This window comes from Thermobia domestica, chromosome 1 (genome assembly GCF_964235325.1).
Source record: "Thermobia domestica chromosome 1, izTheDome1.hap1.1, whole genome shotgun sequence".
Lineage (NCBI taxonomy): Eukaryota > Metazoa > Arthropoda > Insecta > Zygentoma > Lepismatidae > Thermobia > Thermobia domestica.
This window is the reverse complement of record NC_137454.1, coordinates 257416680-257432305: the sequence shown is the minus strand read 5'-3', so window position 1 is coordinate 257432305 and position 15626 is coordinate 257416680. Positions and strand designations below refer to the sequence as shown.

The following is a 15626-nucleotide window of genomic DNA, read 5'->3' as shown; positions in this document are numbered from 1 at the left end:
TCTTCAATTTTTCCATACAAGACAGAAAATATTTCGATTCATGAAAAAATGTTTCACTTGTTCCTACATAGTACTGAAAATTGTGTGAGGCATGAAGATTTTCAGTTCTATACATGATCTCAATCAATTTTATGAATACTGAGGAACTGTTACTTACATCGATCTGTTTCATTCTCATTCATAACTAGGCCTACTATCTAATCATAAAGCTAAAACATATAATTGTGCCCGCGGAGATAATTACAAAATTCTCAAAGAGGCACAAACGCGCCTTTGCTGATATATGTGTACGATGAGCTGCTGTAACCCAACCCAGAAGAAGTGCAGGTAAAATGACAAATTGCAATTTTAAAAAGACGCACATCTGTATGTACAGTCAGTGATAAAAGTTTTTTTCATTTCATGAAATCAGTTTCGTTAATAACTTCATACTGGAAAGACAATTTGACTACGATTTTCAGTAAATTAAAAAGACTGAAATTTTCTGTACGTTCCAGTTATACCACCGTTATTCAAAAATAAATACCAAACAGAAAGAACTTTTGTCGCTGACTCTACAAATATAAATTTTCAACGATATTCTTATTGCGTTTTTCAGGTCTCTGAAGAGACCATGTGTGCCAACCAGCGAATTTCACGAACTTCGAGATCAGAGCTATCATCAAAATTTTGTTCCATCAAGGAAAGTTACCGAAGCAAATTCTGAAAAAAAAAAAAAAAAAATCAGTGAATCACTGCAGGACACCATATACAGTGGTGAAAAAGTGGGTGCCATGGATTAAACATGGGGATATCTCAACAGATAATGCTTCACGTGCTGGAAACCAAAAACAAGAACTGTCTTCAAAATCGTGGATGAAATTTATGATATTATTGTTGAAAATCGCAGTATTTTAGCAAAACGTGTGGCAGATATTGTGGCCATTTCTCAGAAAAGCTTATGAGCCCAATTTGTGAGCAAGCTTTCGGCAAAATGGGTTCCCAAATTTCTGTTACTAGATAAAGAAGTGTGAAGGAGTGAGGGGGTCAAATGAAGTCATCTCCCATTTTAACCGCAATGGGGACCAATTTCTGTCCCGAATAGTAACCATGGACAAATCCTGAAACGAAACAACAGTCAATGAAGTGGTGACGTTCAGGTTCATCTCGCTCCAAGAAGTTCAAGAGACAGAAGTTGGCTGGGAAAGTGTTTGCAACATCCTTCTGGAATAAAGATGGAGTCCCAAGGGTCAAGGGTCAGATATTTAATGCAGAATATTACTCTGCGTTACTCACAAATCTAAAATACAAATTAAAGCGCAATGTCGCGGAAAATTGAAAAAAAAAAAAAAGAATTCTGTTCCTTCAGGACAATGTCCATCAAACAATGCAAACACAACTGACCTTATCGTCCTTCTTATTCCCCAGATCTAGTTCCGTCAGTCTATTACTTATTCCCTAAACTCAAACAACACTTGAAGGGGCGCCATTTTGGATCTGATAAGGAGGTGATTAGTGCTATGAAACATAGTGCAAGGAACAGTCTTCAAATTTCTTAACTGATTTGCAAAAAACTAGGAGCACCGTGTAAGAAAGTGTATTGAACTTAGTTAGGAAGGAGTATGTAGAATAATTGTAAAATTTCATCATTCCACGTGCACTTCCTTCTGATCTGAGCTAAAAACTTCTCAGCAGCCACTCGTAGAGAGGTACATTTGCATTGCTTTCAGAATTTTTTGAAAGTCTCTTTTATTTTCTCTTAAGAATGACTCGATAACTAGACCTTGCTTTTAAAATTTAGATTTACATATTTTGTGAAGTTTTCATGGAGATATTTGGTATTTTGTCTCTTGTTTGATTTTAAAACTATATACTCACAGTTCGAAAAATCATGGCCATTGTCATCTACGAAGATGTTTATACTAATTTATTTGCAAATTGCAGTTAGATATAGCAACTCTGACGGTGTACAGTAAGCATGTACGTGGACATAAATTTAAAATTAAACAAGACGTGATCATTTTTTTTTAAAATCCTAATTCCTACAAGTTTTGGCTTATCAGAAATTTACCTCTTATTAACTGATGTATATTCTCGTTTCTAATTTAAACAGCAGACATTTTTCTAGTGCAACAGAGGAAACATCTCTGTACTTTAAACGTCTTCGATTGATTTTTTTATTCCCATTATCAAATCAAAATTCCAGAGAAATTACTTTTCATTAACAAACGCAAATAACCAACGCTGTTATATGATATAATTATGCAATTTAGTCATTAATAAAAAAATAATGCTTCTCAAATAAATTGAAACGACTAGTGCATTTTATTTTACAAGTACAATATTTTACATGTTCGATTCTTCAATAGGAGCAAACAAGTTTATATGAATAATATTCTACATATAAGTAAAAATATTTTCAATTTTATTTTAAAATATACTTCATAAGTTATTTTAGTAGGTAAGTAAGAATAATACAGAATAAGTAGTGTTTTGTTCTTTCTTTTCCCTGTTAAAACTTTAATTACGTACATACCTACGACTACGAGATAGCAATTCCTAAATGAATAAAAGGGAATATGTTGTTCTTAAATAAATAAATAAAAAGTTAAAGCTGTTTTAAAATTCATACATGAACATTAAATAATTTCGATAAGATCCTGTGATAATAATGATTCAGATTAATCCTTTGATACAAAAACCTCCTGGTTCGACCAAAGAGCTTGTGATGTTATGGTGGTGAACATTAGGCCATGGGTTTCCTTTGGATTTCCTCTTTTTCTGCCGATTTCTTATTCTACTAATTTTTCAATAATCTTTCACTTTCATTTATGATCAGCCCTATTGAGTTTAGAGGGCATAAGTTGGCACGTGTAACTAAACAGTTTATTTCAAGATTATGTGTAGTTATCACGAAGTTCCAGTACATAATATGGTATTTAAGGTATAAATAAGTGCATTGCATTCTTTCTCATTGACACGAAGCCTGAAGAACTGTACGATTTTAACGAACGATAAATATAAATGAAAAACGTAAGAGCTCATCGAATGAAGATAACGGAACAACTCCGAGAAACCAACAATGTTTCGCACCATAGCTTCATATAGACTGGACTTGAATAAAGGAAGTTCATACCAGACGTGAGCGTTGTACCATTAAGTGTACTAAAATTAGAGTAAGATTCTTGGACCACAATAGGTTTTAATATCTTGACTCAACAATAGTACCTTTATATCTAAATGAATATTTGGTTTATCTTGCGATTTATTTCTGTCAGAATATGTTACATAAATTACAAAAGGAAAAGTAACATTTTAAAAGGAAACTCTCTTCTTTACATGACTTTTTGCTCAATGAGGTATACTATTACAATATTTCATGAGTAAGTAAGAAAACATTGAAATCTTCTTGGATGTTACAAATAAAACATTTTTTTAAAGATTCGAACTATGGGAAGAAAAGTTACCTAATATTCTAATTCTTATTCTCAACAATTAGGACGTTAGGTAACTTTTGTTGATTCAGTTTCAAGCGAAAAAAAAAATGATTTTTACTGATGTGACTTCCTTGACGATCTGCTCCTGTTCTCACTGTCAATGTTCTTGACACTAGTAATCTTTATCCAAAATTCACACGATGTCTTTCACACCTTTTTCCAAATCAACTCAACCACTAAGAAAAAAATATTAAAAAATGTAACAGTTTATTAGCCTTTGTAAGCAAATATATGATGTAATATAGCAATTATTTCTACCCGTATTGTACAACATTGTAGATATATATTTTTTTTTACCAGAATTCTCGAAACTACATCCCAATACACAACATTTTGTGAACACTAAAAACGTTTTAATTTTATTTTTCAATTTTCGTACTATGGATCTTATTTGATCACCCAAAATAGGACACCAAAAAGTATGATATGTTTCTAAAGTGTTAAAATTTAAAATTATGATTTAACTAAATAAAATGCAGTAGGTTCCAAACTGATATACAAAGAATATAAATATATATAGTGATATAGCTACACAATACACAATACTGATATACAAAGAATAGGATATAGTGAAGAATCGTTGGAGAAGAGCGGTATACATAAGAAGACTTTATGTCTAGATTTACACAGAAGAGTTCGCTTTGGGTGATTCTTTCCCACTTTTCTCAAAACTCTCTTTGGGACATATATTTGCACTACTCTTTAGGTAAATAAAAATTGAAAAGTCAATGCTGTAAAGGCTATGCTTTCGCCCAAATATAGCGTATTTGTTACACTTCCATGTTACAAAAGGTATGAACTATGCTATGTAAACTAATTATTGGAGAATGCCCTATATGCCCTATATTAGCATTGAAAGAGTTAAAACTTAAGAGAATATGGGGCCATCCCCATGATACTTCTGTATTTTCTATTTATCATGAGTATATAGCGTTCAGTGAAGTGCTTCACTGAACGCTATATACTCATGATAAATAGAAAATACAGAAGTATCATGGGGATGGCCCCATATTCTCTTAAGTTTTAACTCTTTCAATGCTAATATAGGGCATATAGGGCATTCTCTCTTTTTAATGTAAAATCTTATTTAGTTATGAAGTCGTTGCTCATGGTTAGACTACGTTTAATGAATTCTGTAAAGTACCTCTCTTTATTAGATATTCATAAAACCTCCATATGTAGCCTATCCTACTTTAGCTCTTTAGTACAAATTTGGCACTTTAAGTGTACAATCTGCTGGTAGTAGATATGGTGTATGATACATATAAGATAAATAACATAATATTTTTTTTTCAAGAGATTTCTATCTTTACATTTATGCCAATGAAATTATATTTAATTTGAATGTATGTAGATTAGCTATAAAGTCTGAAACCAACCTTGTTTTCCTAACTGCAGGTGCTGAAGATATGACCGTGTGGGGATAATTCTTATTGCGGATAGCAGCGGTCGAACTACCGCTCGAAGATCCACATGTTTGATTTCTAATAGGACATTATTTCTTAATCACGGTACATTTAATCTAATGCTTTGAAGTATATCATATTGCAGAACCGACCTAATTAAGATAAGGAATCATAATTTAATGTGGCATTCACTGCTATTAGGAACTAAATCAGGATCTTCCTTGCGAGAACACAATCAAGTCATGTTTCAATGGTTCATAAAAGTAAATTTCAGACTAGTGATGCTGTGCGCATTGTTGAAGTGAGTGGCTATCCCTCTTCCCTCCCACTAATGTCAACTTACAGATTATAAAAGCAAGTCTCTGTTCTCCAACGAAACTCGCATTATATTTCATAAAAATAGGAGCAGTGTACGAAATCTTCAGAGAATTATTTCATTCACAATGGAACGGTGGAGGGCTGAATAATTTCTTCTATTTTAGCTTCAAGAAGCAGAGCCGATTGCTAATCTTCAGAAGAATTTAAGCAATATTTTACACACACACACACACACACACACACACACACATATATATATATATATATATATATATATATATATATATATATATATATATATATATATGAAAGCTAGTGTGATTCTTTTAACATCATCTAGTGTATGTTGAGGGAGAGGAAAGGAAAGGGTGAAGTAACTCGTCACTTTTGATAGACTTCAACTCCAAACATTGTATAAGAGCTTCAATATACATTACATACACATCATATTCACTCAAAATGATATAATTTTGAAGTAGGTAACCGTGAACCATGGGAAGGGAGAAACGGAGAAAGGAAGTTCAGTCTAATTCTCGATTGATTTTAAATCCAGTTATTGAGGATCATTATGAAACTTCAAAAGGTATGTGAGAAGTTTCGTTAAAATTCATTGTTTAAAGAAAGAAAGTAATATTGGAATTTTTTTTTTAAATGAAGGGTTGGGAATTCATCCTATATTTGGTGGCTAAATTTATCGCTACTTCCTGACTGAATTTAATCACAGGCACTGAGGTAAAGCCTAAAAGATTATACATAGACTTCTATCAAAATCGAATAATATCCACAAAAGCTATCGTAGAACTTTTGTTAAAAAGTCGAGGGTGAGCAATACAGTTCCTTATTCTTTACTAATATTAGCTCCATTCAGAGGGAATGATTCGATAGCGTCAAAAGAATATATACGCTATTTTGCAAATTATTGTGGAACACATTTTTTAAATGGCCGCGGCAGGAGAAATTTACCTCTTCTTTCTGAGTCACCACCAGAAGGATCACAAAATTATCTAAAGAAACTGTACTCTATGTTCAGTAAAAGTCGAATAAGATTTACTTAGTTTAATCTGCAAAATTTTCTTATATGCGTATGTTCAAATTTAAAACATGGAGTGGCTTTCACACTCTTTCGAATCCTTATTTTTCTTGATGGACAGGTAGACAGGACAGACGAATTCCGATCGACTCGAATGGTAGAAGCTCGCGGTTTTCTGCATGTATGACGAAGTTCGTAGTTACTTAGGTCAAACCGGATTACAGGTTTGTTCGGGTCACATCGTGTCACGGATCATGAAATTCATGTCCCGGCTCCATCACTGATGATCAAAACGGAACGTCATGGGAAAGTTTGAAATCTAAAGTTGAAGATTTAAAATTCATGATTTGGTCATATCCAATGTAAGGATTACTTTTGATTGTCAAAATTTAAGGAAATGTAGTAGAACATTTGTGGAAATTTGTTGAGAATTGTACCGGATATATGGAGCATGTTTTGCATTAAACTATTGTTCACTAGTTTCCTAAATCGTTTCAGTTTTTAATGGCACAATGTATATTTATAATAACCATTGTACAGATAAAACAGGGTTTGGTAGATGGAGATCTCTTCGTCTTATAATATAGTTTTCATTCAATTTTGTCACCAAGACTCAGTGGAGAAGCGTTCACCTCTGGTGCGTCGGGTCACGGTACGATTCCAGCTTGCTAAAAAGTGGACTTTTGCTGACAAACACTGAGTGAGTTTGTTTGTGAGTTTTCTCCCGCCTTCTCCCACTTTTCATTCCACCATTGCATTCATTTCTCATCATCACCATCTCCTTTAGCTAGCCGCCATAATCGTGGGGCGTAAATCTGAACGATTTCATTTTTTGTCACCAAAACGCGTTAATCTGTACCAAAGCAAGGAATGAAATGCAATAATATAGGAAACATGCATAAATAATAATTTAATGCGTAGAAAGAGATCATATTTAAGTGCGTTTTTTTCACACATTTCTGATTCAGCAAAGTAAGATAGTCTTTCGATTATGAACAAATTCCATGTCACGTGAATGTGATTAGTCTCTACTTGGGATTTCAATGAATTTTATTTTAATTCCTATTCGAATACTTCCAAATATATGAAAGGTCCATATAGGAAACACAAAGTCTAAAACATTTCAAATTTAGATTACAATATATCATTTAATTGATATGAAGAGAATATGTGAAGCATCTGTTTGAGTAACATGCTATTGAAAGTTTAACTAAGGATCTCTCAATTCACATAACTCATACTTCTATTTCATTCATTCATGATTCAAACTTTTATTTCAATCTCTTACAAACTTTAATCTTATGTGTTTTTAGTATTTTGCCTGTATCTTAATTTAGCTTCGATACATACCATCTATCACATATAGAAACATACTAATGCTAACAAATTGATAATACTTCAGACTTACTTAAGGATAAAAAATAAAATTTAAATTCAATTGATTGCAAAAAATCTCTATCTCTTTTATTAAGAAGTAATCGATTTTCTTTAGTTTAATATCCCAGGATTATATGCAAAGGCTAACAGATACGGTGATGGTGAGATGGAGATAACAGTTGAATAAAGAAAGTAGGAGGAAACGGGAAAACTCCGAGAAAATCTACGCACACAGTGTTCGTCTACCACAAAGTCCTCTTGGCGAGAGCTATAATCGAACCAGAGACACCACAAACCAGAAATGAGCGCTTGATCGCTGAGTCACGGCGACCTCCGATAGACTTCTTTCAGGATTAAGTTATTACGTTATATGCTTTTTCGAAAGTTAGTATAGTAATTCCCAATATTCTTTTGAATATTTTTTTTTTCATTCCATATCGTTGTGGCGAATATTTTTTTTTTTTTTTATGAAAGAAAAACAACGTAGCCAAGAGGGCTTTGGGCAAACCAATACATGAACTTTTAACACTTGTAGCACTAAGAATGAGTGGGAAAACCATAATCTAATGAGAGGCAGGATGTAACTTGTGGGGGAGAGGCACGGGGCAATTGCCCCCTAGGGAAGCTCCCCGCCGTTCGAGAGGGGCCCATTTTAAGATAAAATTTTCTTACTGCATATACGATACGAACATGAAATTATAAATGAAGCATCAAATAGGTTCACTACATTACATAAACAGAACAGCACACAGAAGGTAAATAAAACAAAAATGTTTCTTGGACCCATTTCACTAAAAAATGTCTACTATTCAAGGGCCCTAGAAATATTATTTATACGTATGGCTTTGAGGATTGTGAATATTGTCCCCTTAATTATTTTGTCATGTATGGAACGGGCCCATGGGCGTAACTAACGACTCCGCAGACCTTGCCGTGCAGGAGGGCCCACAGGTTCCGGGTCCCATAAAAAGTAAGAGAAAGATGGAAAGGAGGGCCCCAAGAATTAGAAAACAACATTTCTAGGGGGCCCAAATATGCATATTAATGCTTGTCCCCCACCCCCAGAAAAAATCTAAGTTACGGCGCTGATGAGAGGTATGGTGGCTCAGTGGTACAGTGCTCATCTGTGGTGCGAGGGGTCCCTGATTTGGTTCCAGGCCATTTGCGTTTGTGGTGGATAATATCGTATCCGTAGGTTTTCACAGGGTTTTTCCATTTCCTCTCGTAATATCATTCCACCATTTTTTCACAATCATCCACTTGAATTAATCATCCATCTCCTCTAACGTAAGTACAAGGTATAAAACGTGGGAAGTAAAACTGAAAGATTTCTTCATTCTATTGAGTTTAAAAGGCCGTGTTACATTATACTTAAAGAAAGGTAAATGCTTCAAGGTCAAATAAACAGCTCATAGTAGTTCAAGTGTTCTTGTCCTTGTTTGCCGCCGGTGACAGAGACTCACATTTCTTACCCCTATCACTCTTTGGACTTTTGTGTGGTTTTAGTAGTACTTCTTAAGGATGTTCAAATTATCAAACAGTGTTAACAAAGTATGTTGTCAAATAGCATCTAGGAAAATATTGCCCAATTGTATTGCTTTGTTAATAATATGGTATTAATTAAACGTTAAAGCAACTTTCTTGGAAATTTAGGATTCAGTCACAAGAACATCCAGAAAGATCGATTGGAGAAGATATACTCTAAGATTAATGTAGGGTTGATGTACGAAATACAAGTTTTACACGAAAACATATTGTACTTTTGTATGTACGTTTTATAGTTTAGATTCTAGGCCTCGTCCTACATAACCTCACTACTGCGAGGTACGATTACGATCAATCAAAAGTCTCAGATTTGGTAAAGCTTTTCGGTAAAAATAAATAAATAAATAAAAATAAAGATTCTATTGTTCTCTCTTTAAAATAGTTCAAGTTTACTATCTGAGAGCTTATCGCAACTAGTCTAAAAATTAGGAACAGAATAATCACAGTTTAAGCGATATGCTTATCGCTTATCGCGACTAGTTCAATGAATTAGGAACAGAATAGTCACAGTTCAAACGATATGCCTGCATAAATGTCAAATAGGCTTTGCCAAGTTTCTGTCGCACCGTCTGAGTCATAATTAAAAGAACATAATTTTCGATGTTAACATTTCTTTACAAAGTCCCAAAAATAAATATTTGGTCATTTTTTATAAAATTTTGTTACTGTTAAAAAGTCCACTTGAAAACTTGTAATATTATTGGTTGTTATTGAGTTATTCACACACATACATACACAAATAAAGAGAGAAAAAAGTGGTGGAAAGTGCACTTGAAACTTTAACTAGAAAGGAAATAATAATATTAAAGCAATTTTAATATTTGTAGTTCTAATAATTTACGAGCACAAATGAAATGAAATTTTATGTCCCATGGTTATGCCGCCTAGGCTAAAGGAGACGGTGATGATGAGAAATAAATGAAATGGCGAAATTAAGAAGTGGGAGAAAACAGAAGAACCCCGAGAAAACTCACTCATATGGTGTTTGTCCACCACAAAGCTCACTTGGCAGGAGCTTGGACCGAACCAAGGACCACACACCCCAGAGGTGAACGCTCTACCACTGAGCCACCGAGGCCCGTATTTGCGAGAACAATTGTTTGTTAATGAATCAGTTGTTTAATCAAGTATTCGGATATTCTAATAGGAAATTCTAAAGGAAATTAGCGACAATATACTTGTATTACTTGAAAGTTCGAATCTTTGATTACCCACTTTGAACGTTATCTAGAGAATTCGGCAATGAGGCTCGACCCTTTGGTATTTCGGAAATTCGAAGTTTTTGAGCTACTCGTGTCGAATCAATTCTAATTTCTAGCTGGGGCCGCGGTGGCTGAGTGGTAAAGCGTTCACCTCTGGTGCGTGAGGTTCCTGGTTCGATCCCACCAGTGAACTTTATGGTGGACAAACAACGTGTGCGTGGGTTTCCTCGGGGTCCTCCCATTTCCTCCCACTTTCTTCATTCCACCATTTCATTCATTTCTCATCATCACCGTCTCCTTTAGCCTAGGCAGCATAACTGTGGGACATATTCATTTCACTTTATTTTTCAGATTTCTAGCTTATTTTATAGTTTACTTTTTTGCATAGCAACCTGGGAAATAAACTTGAATTTGCATCGTAATTTATAACTTTTGTATTATTTCTCATTTTCAGAGGCGAAAGAAATGGTTATTTATGCATCTTAATGTTTTATGTCGTGTGTGTAACAAACACATGAAAAGCAAAATAGAGGAAAAGCAATGACAATCACATATATATTGAGTTCTTTTTTTGGTCTGTCTGCTGAATCCATAATATCGTCAAGGAATGAAAAATTCATATTATGTAGCCCACGAAGTGAACCTTTAACTTCATAGTATAAGCACAATAACTTAATTTCACGTAAATGTTAATTTCCTAATTCATATTATTGGCAAATGCTACCAGGATCCAGTTCATTCTTCCATCTTAAAAACTGTAGCCGGAACGCTTCTTTTCTTCCACCATTTAAATGAAAAAGAAATGGATCAGCAAAAAAGAAAAAAGAAAGAAAGAAAGAGAAAGAGAAAGAAAAAAAAGAAAAAGAAAAATCTGGGCCAATATTATAAAATAACCTTGTATTTAGATGTGTTATTTATGAATTACTAGAGCTACAAACAACACAACAGAAAAGGAGAGTACTACTAAAGTTTTCTGTTTTCGCTAATTATCTCGCTACATTTCGTATGTCATAGATCGTATGCACATTGTCTCCTTATCGTCAATTTTACAACCCACTCACGACGAATATAATCTTCATAGTACATGGTTAATTCGTATGTGTTATTAAGAATCAAAGAGGAACCTAAAGGAAAGCGTCGCATTTTCTAGGAAGAATTAACACAATTTGTAAGATTAAAAGAAAACCATTTTCTCATAAAGGAAAAGCTATGTTATGCCTTTTTCACCTAAGCAATTTTTCGTTTACATCGCAATTCTCTGATTTTGTGTCTAGAAAACTGCAATGCGATAAGTTTCTGAGAAAACGCTGGTATATAAAGTCCCGATACTTTCACAAGCGTACAATCTTCTATGACTTTAATGAACTGTAATCTGCATTGAAGTCAAAAACCGTTCAGCGTTTATTCATATATAGAAGGCAGAAGATGCATTTCTATTCAAATAAAGTATTATTTTTTATGATAACAAAAAATATTTTAGATTAAAATTAAAAATAAACTTCCTGCTATTAAAAGCCCATGAAACACTATGGCAGACAAAGGGTGAACATTCAATTGAGTGATGCGCAATCTCTATTACCAGAAATCGAACCCGGGACTACATCCACGTGCTAACTCTAAGCATGCAGGTGTATGAGAATATGAAAGGTTTCGTAAGACTCATAAACACATGTAAAAAGTTACAAATGTCTTTGGGTACTTACTTGTAATGTATAATAATATATTATCTGTAATATGCATATTATTATTATTATTATTATTATTATTATTATTATTATTATTATTATTATTATTATTATTATTATTATTATTATTATTATTATACCTGTCAATGATACAAAATTAAATTAAAAAGAAAAATATTCGTCAAGTTCGTACTTGCATAAGATGCACACCATTTTCTATGTTTATTTTTCAGGAAAATACATTTTCACCGCATATGACAAAGTTTTTTTTTCTTTAATAAAGTAGAATTTTAGCAAGAAAATAATATGAAGTTAACAGTGCCTAGTTAAATGAAGAACCCTACATGAGTCTGCAAATGGCTATAGTGTATGTCTCTCTACAGAAATGTGTACACTTTAAAAGCAATTGTATCTGAGCTACATGTACTAAATCATTCTACTGTACGTAATGGGGATTCCACAAGATAAGGAAGCAAAGAAGACATAAAACAGCATAGAATCCGGAAAACATATTAAAACTAAAATAACCAAAATTTCCATACTGATCTATTGACACTCACGTTAAAAAGGAAAACTTATTTTGAGATTTAAAAAAAAATCGTTTTATACGCCAACAAAAACAGTACGTATATTGCTCTCGTGTCTTTGATGCTGTATACTTTCTGTTCTGTATACCGCTCTGTTATATGATTAGCTTTAGTGCAGTAGTATTCTTATTTCGCATTAAGAAAATCAGGTATGTATAGTCGCTTATAAAAATGGATTTCAAATTATAGATGTTTCTATTTCTTTAACTTCCTCACCTCTGGTGCATGGGGTCCTTGGTTCGATCCCAGCTCGCGCCAAGTGAACTTTGTGGTGGACAATCACCATGTACGTGGGTTTTCTCGGGGTTCTCCCGTTTCCTCCCACTTTCTTCATTCCACCATTTTATCATCACCGACTCCTTTAACCTAGCCGGCATAATTGTGGGACGTAAAACTTAAAGATTTCATTTTTCATTCTTTTAACTTCCGCATGAGTGAACTGCTTTCAGTTCAAGTGATATGAAACGAAATTTCTAGTTTTATGTCACACAATCATGTCCCTTAAATTTAAACAGATAGATGATTATTTAAAGTGAATGATTATGAAATAATTTGTGGAATGAAAAAGTGCGAGAAAAGTGAAAATCCTGAGAAAACCTATGCAGACGATATTGTTCACCAAAAACTAACGTGACCCAGAATCAAACCAGGCACTGTTCGCACCAGAGTGAGTGCTTATAGTCTGGTTTTCTGTAACTTAACGTCCAAACTATTTAATTAAAGGAAACAAACTAAATACTGATCAAGGTACCAAGAAGTCATTAACAAGAGAAATCCAGTTTTGAACGTAATAATTAAGTGAATATACAAAGAACTAGGACCAGACTTATGTAAGGCATATCAGGATGTCCACAATGGATCATGAAGCACAGTGCGTCATTGAAGTTTATGAAACTAGATGGGAAAAACACATTTTAACTACGGACATACCCAAGAGAACCTTAGAAAAACAGAATCACTGATTAAGTTTAAAAGTGTTTTTACTTTTTAGGAAGAAGAATATAAGAAAATAATTTAGAAAGAACACTAATGAATCATGAGGAGGATATGCATCCCCGCACTACATAATTTCAAACACTTGAATAATACTAATTTACCTTTTCGTAACAACCATAATTCACATTCTTTGGTATAAACTTCACAGGTATACGATAAATACCGGCACATCACAACACAAACACACACTCATCTGTTTTCTCTTTCGAGTAATTCGCACAAAGCTGCTATGTATGTTTGGGCCATTTGCAACGTCTCATATTTCGATAGTTTGTGATCATTGCCCAACGATGGAATCACTTCCCTCAGACGGTCGAACGCCTCGTTTAATCCATTCATTCGTCGTCTTTCCCTGGCATTAGCAGCCAAACGTCTACGACGAATAATTGATGGCGACGGTGGTCTCTCAATTCTTCTACGCCCACTAACTGTCCGCGAATACTTCCGATGATCTGCAATACTTGTCACTGATCCTGCTGTCATTCCTTGCATTCTGTTGCTGAACGATCCCATCATTCGGAAATTTTGACAGTTTTCGTCCAATAATGAAGATGGTTCCTTTTTGGACCAAACAGGAGATGTCCAACTAAGACAATGACTGGGAATGTTATAAATATTTGGGGTCTCCTGATGGAGAAAAGAACTTGGTAAATCAGTCTGCTGACGAAGTTGTTCAAGAGAAACTGTAGTAGTGTCTGGTTGTCGCAGAGATTCACTGTCACCACCACCATGATATTTACTTGGACTCGAAGATGATATGTCATAATAAATAGGGGGAGGGGATCGTTTTGTTTCCTGAAGCACACCATAGTCACTTTCACCATCATCAATTACAGCGTTCCTTTTGTTTGGTACTACGCGCACTGGGGAACTGTGATGTTTAAACCTTGAAGGAGTAAGGGGGAAGCTGGATCCATTGTTCATTCTTGGAGAGTAAATGCTATTTGTTGGTGAATACATGTCTTCTGAATTCGAAGATGGGGGCAAATACTCAGATAATGGGGACTCTTCAGTCACTGTATTTATGAGTGTTGTTACTAAGTTATCACTTTCCATTGTGAATTAACCACATCACCATTTATACTGATACCAACTTGGTAGAAAGAACCTAAAGTAGTAACCACTTAAAGTTTCCATTTTGAAAAAATGACAGTTTAGTTGCAAATTTTAATTGCACTATAGTTTCATTAACCGTAAGTCAAACAAATTCTTCAAGCGTACATTAAACGTTAAGTTAACTATCGCACATTTTGATGCAATATAAAGCATCTCCTTGGTTTAGTTGAAAGATTGACAATAACGTGCCACATAGTATTCTTGTTTCTTGTACAGTGCAGTTAATCTTCCTCTACGCCGTTTTCGTTTCTGTTTCTTCTTCTTCTTTTTTATAATATTTTAAAAAAACTGACAAAACGATCTCACATGAAAGAACTGAACACTAATTTTCACGTTCTCTTTTCAGCTTCAAAACGGCAAATATAATGTTCTCGAGTTTTTGAGTCTTGACAATACGGAAGAAGAGCAGTGAGTTTTTTGATTCACATATACAATTATTGGAATCTCCAAATAAATTATGATGAAGGTAGGGAGGGGGTGGAGTGAGATGCAAAAGCAAGGGGGCGAAACCAAATGCTTGAGGATAGTCACGTGCTATGACTCGAGCCAATAATGCCACTAACAACATTTCACAGTGTGACCAAAATGTGGGAGGGAGATGATCGTCATATTATTCACCCATCTCCCTCCTCTTCCCCTTTGGATTTAGCACCCAACAGCAAAAGCTAGAAGTACCGGTTAATACCTGCAGGCAACGTGAGGTTTTGGTTTCAATGAACGCCCCCTACCTGTCTACTGTTGGTCGTTGTAGCTGTCGGACATCAGCTGTTGGCGTTGCTTACTTCTTCTTCAGCTTCTGGCATGGCTTGTTAAACTTCAGGAAGAGAGACACGGAAAGGGAAAGGTAATGGTACTGTACAAGCTGATTTTATTGTAAATTTTTCAAAA

At 34.4% G+C, this 15626-nt stretch overlaps 1 protein-coding gene across 1 annotated transcript; it reads right to left on the bottom strand.

The window, feature by feature from the left end:
• Positions 1-2403: 2403 nt before the first annotated feature.
• Positions 2404-15374, bottom strand: LOC145660549 (uncharacterized). The gene is made up of 2 exons (XM_081725763.1): positions 13724-15374; positions 2404-3652 (listed from the first exon to the last, which is right to left on the bottom strand). Exon 1 carries the CDS (start codon positions 14676-14678, stop codon positions 13812-13814), a length of 867 nt encoding a protein of 288 aa, XP_081581889.1. The 5' UTR covers positions 14679-15374; the 3' UTR covers positions 2404-3652; positions 13724-13811.
• Between the last annotated feature and the right edge of the window lie 252 nt (positions 15375-15626).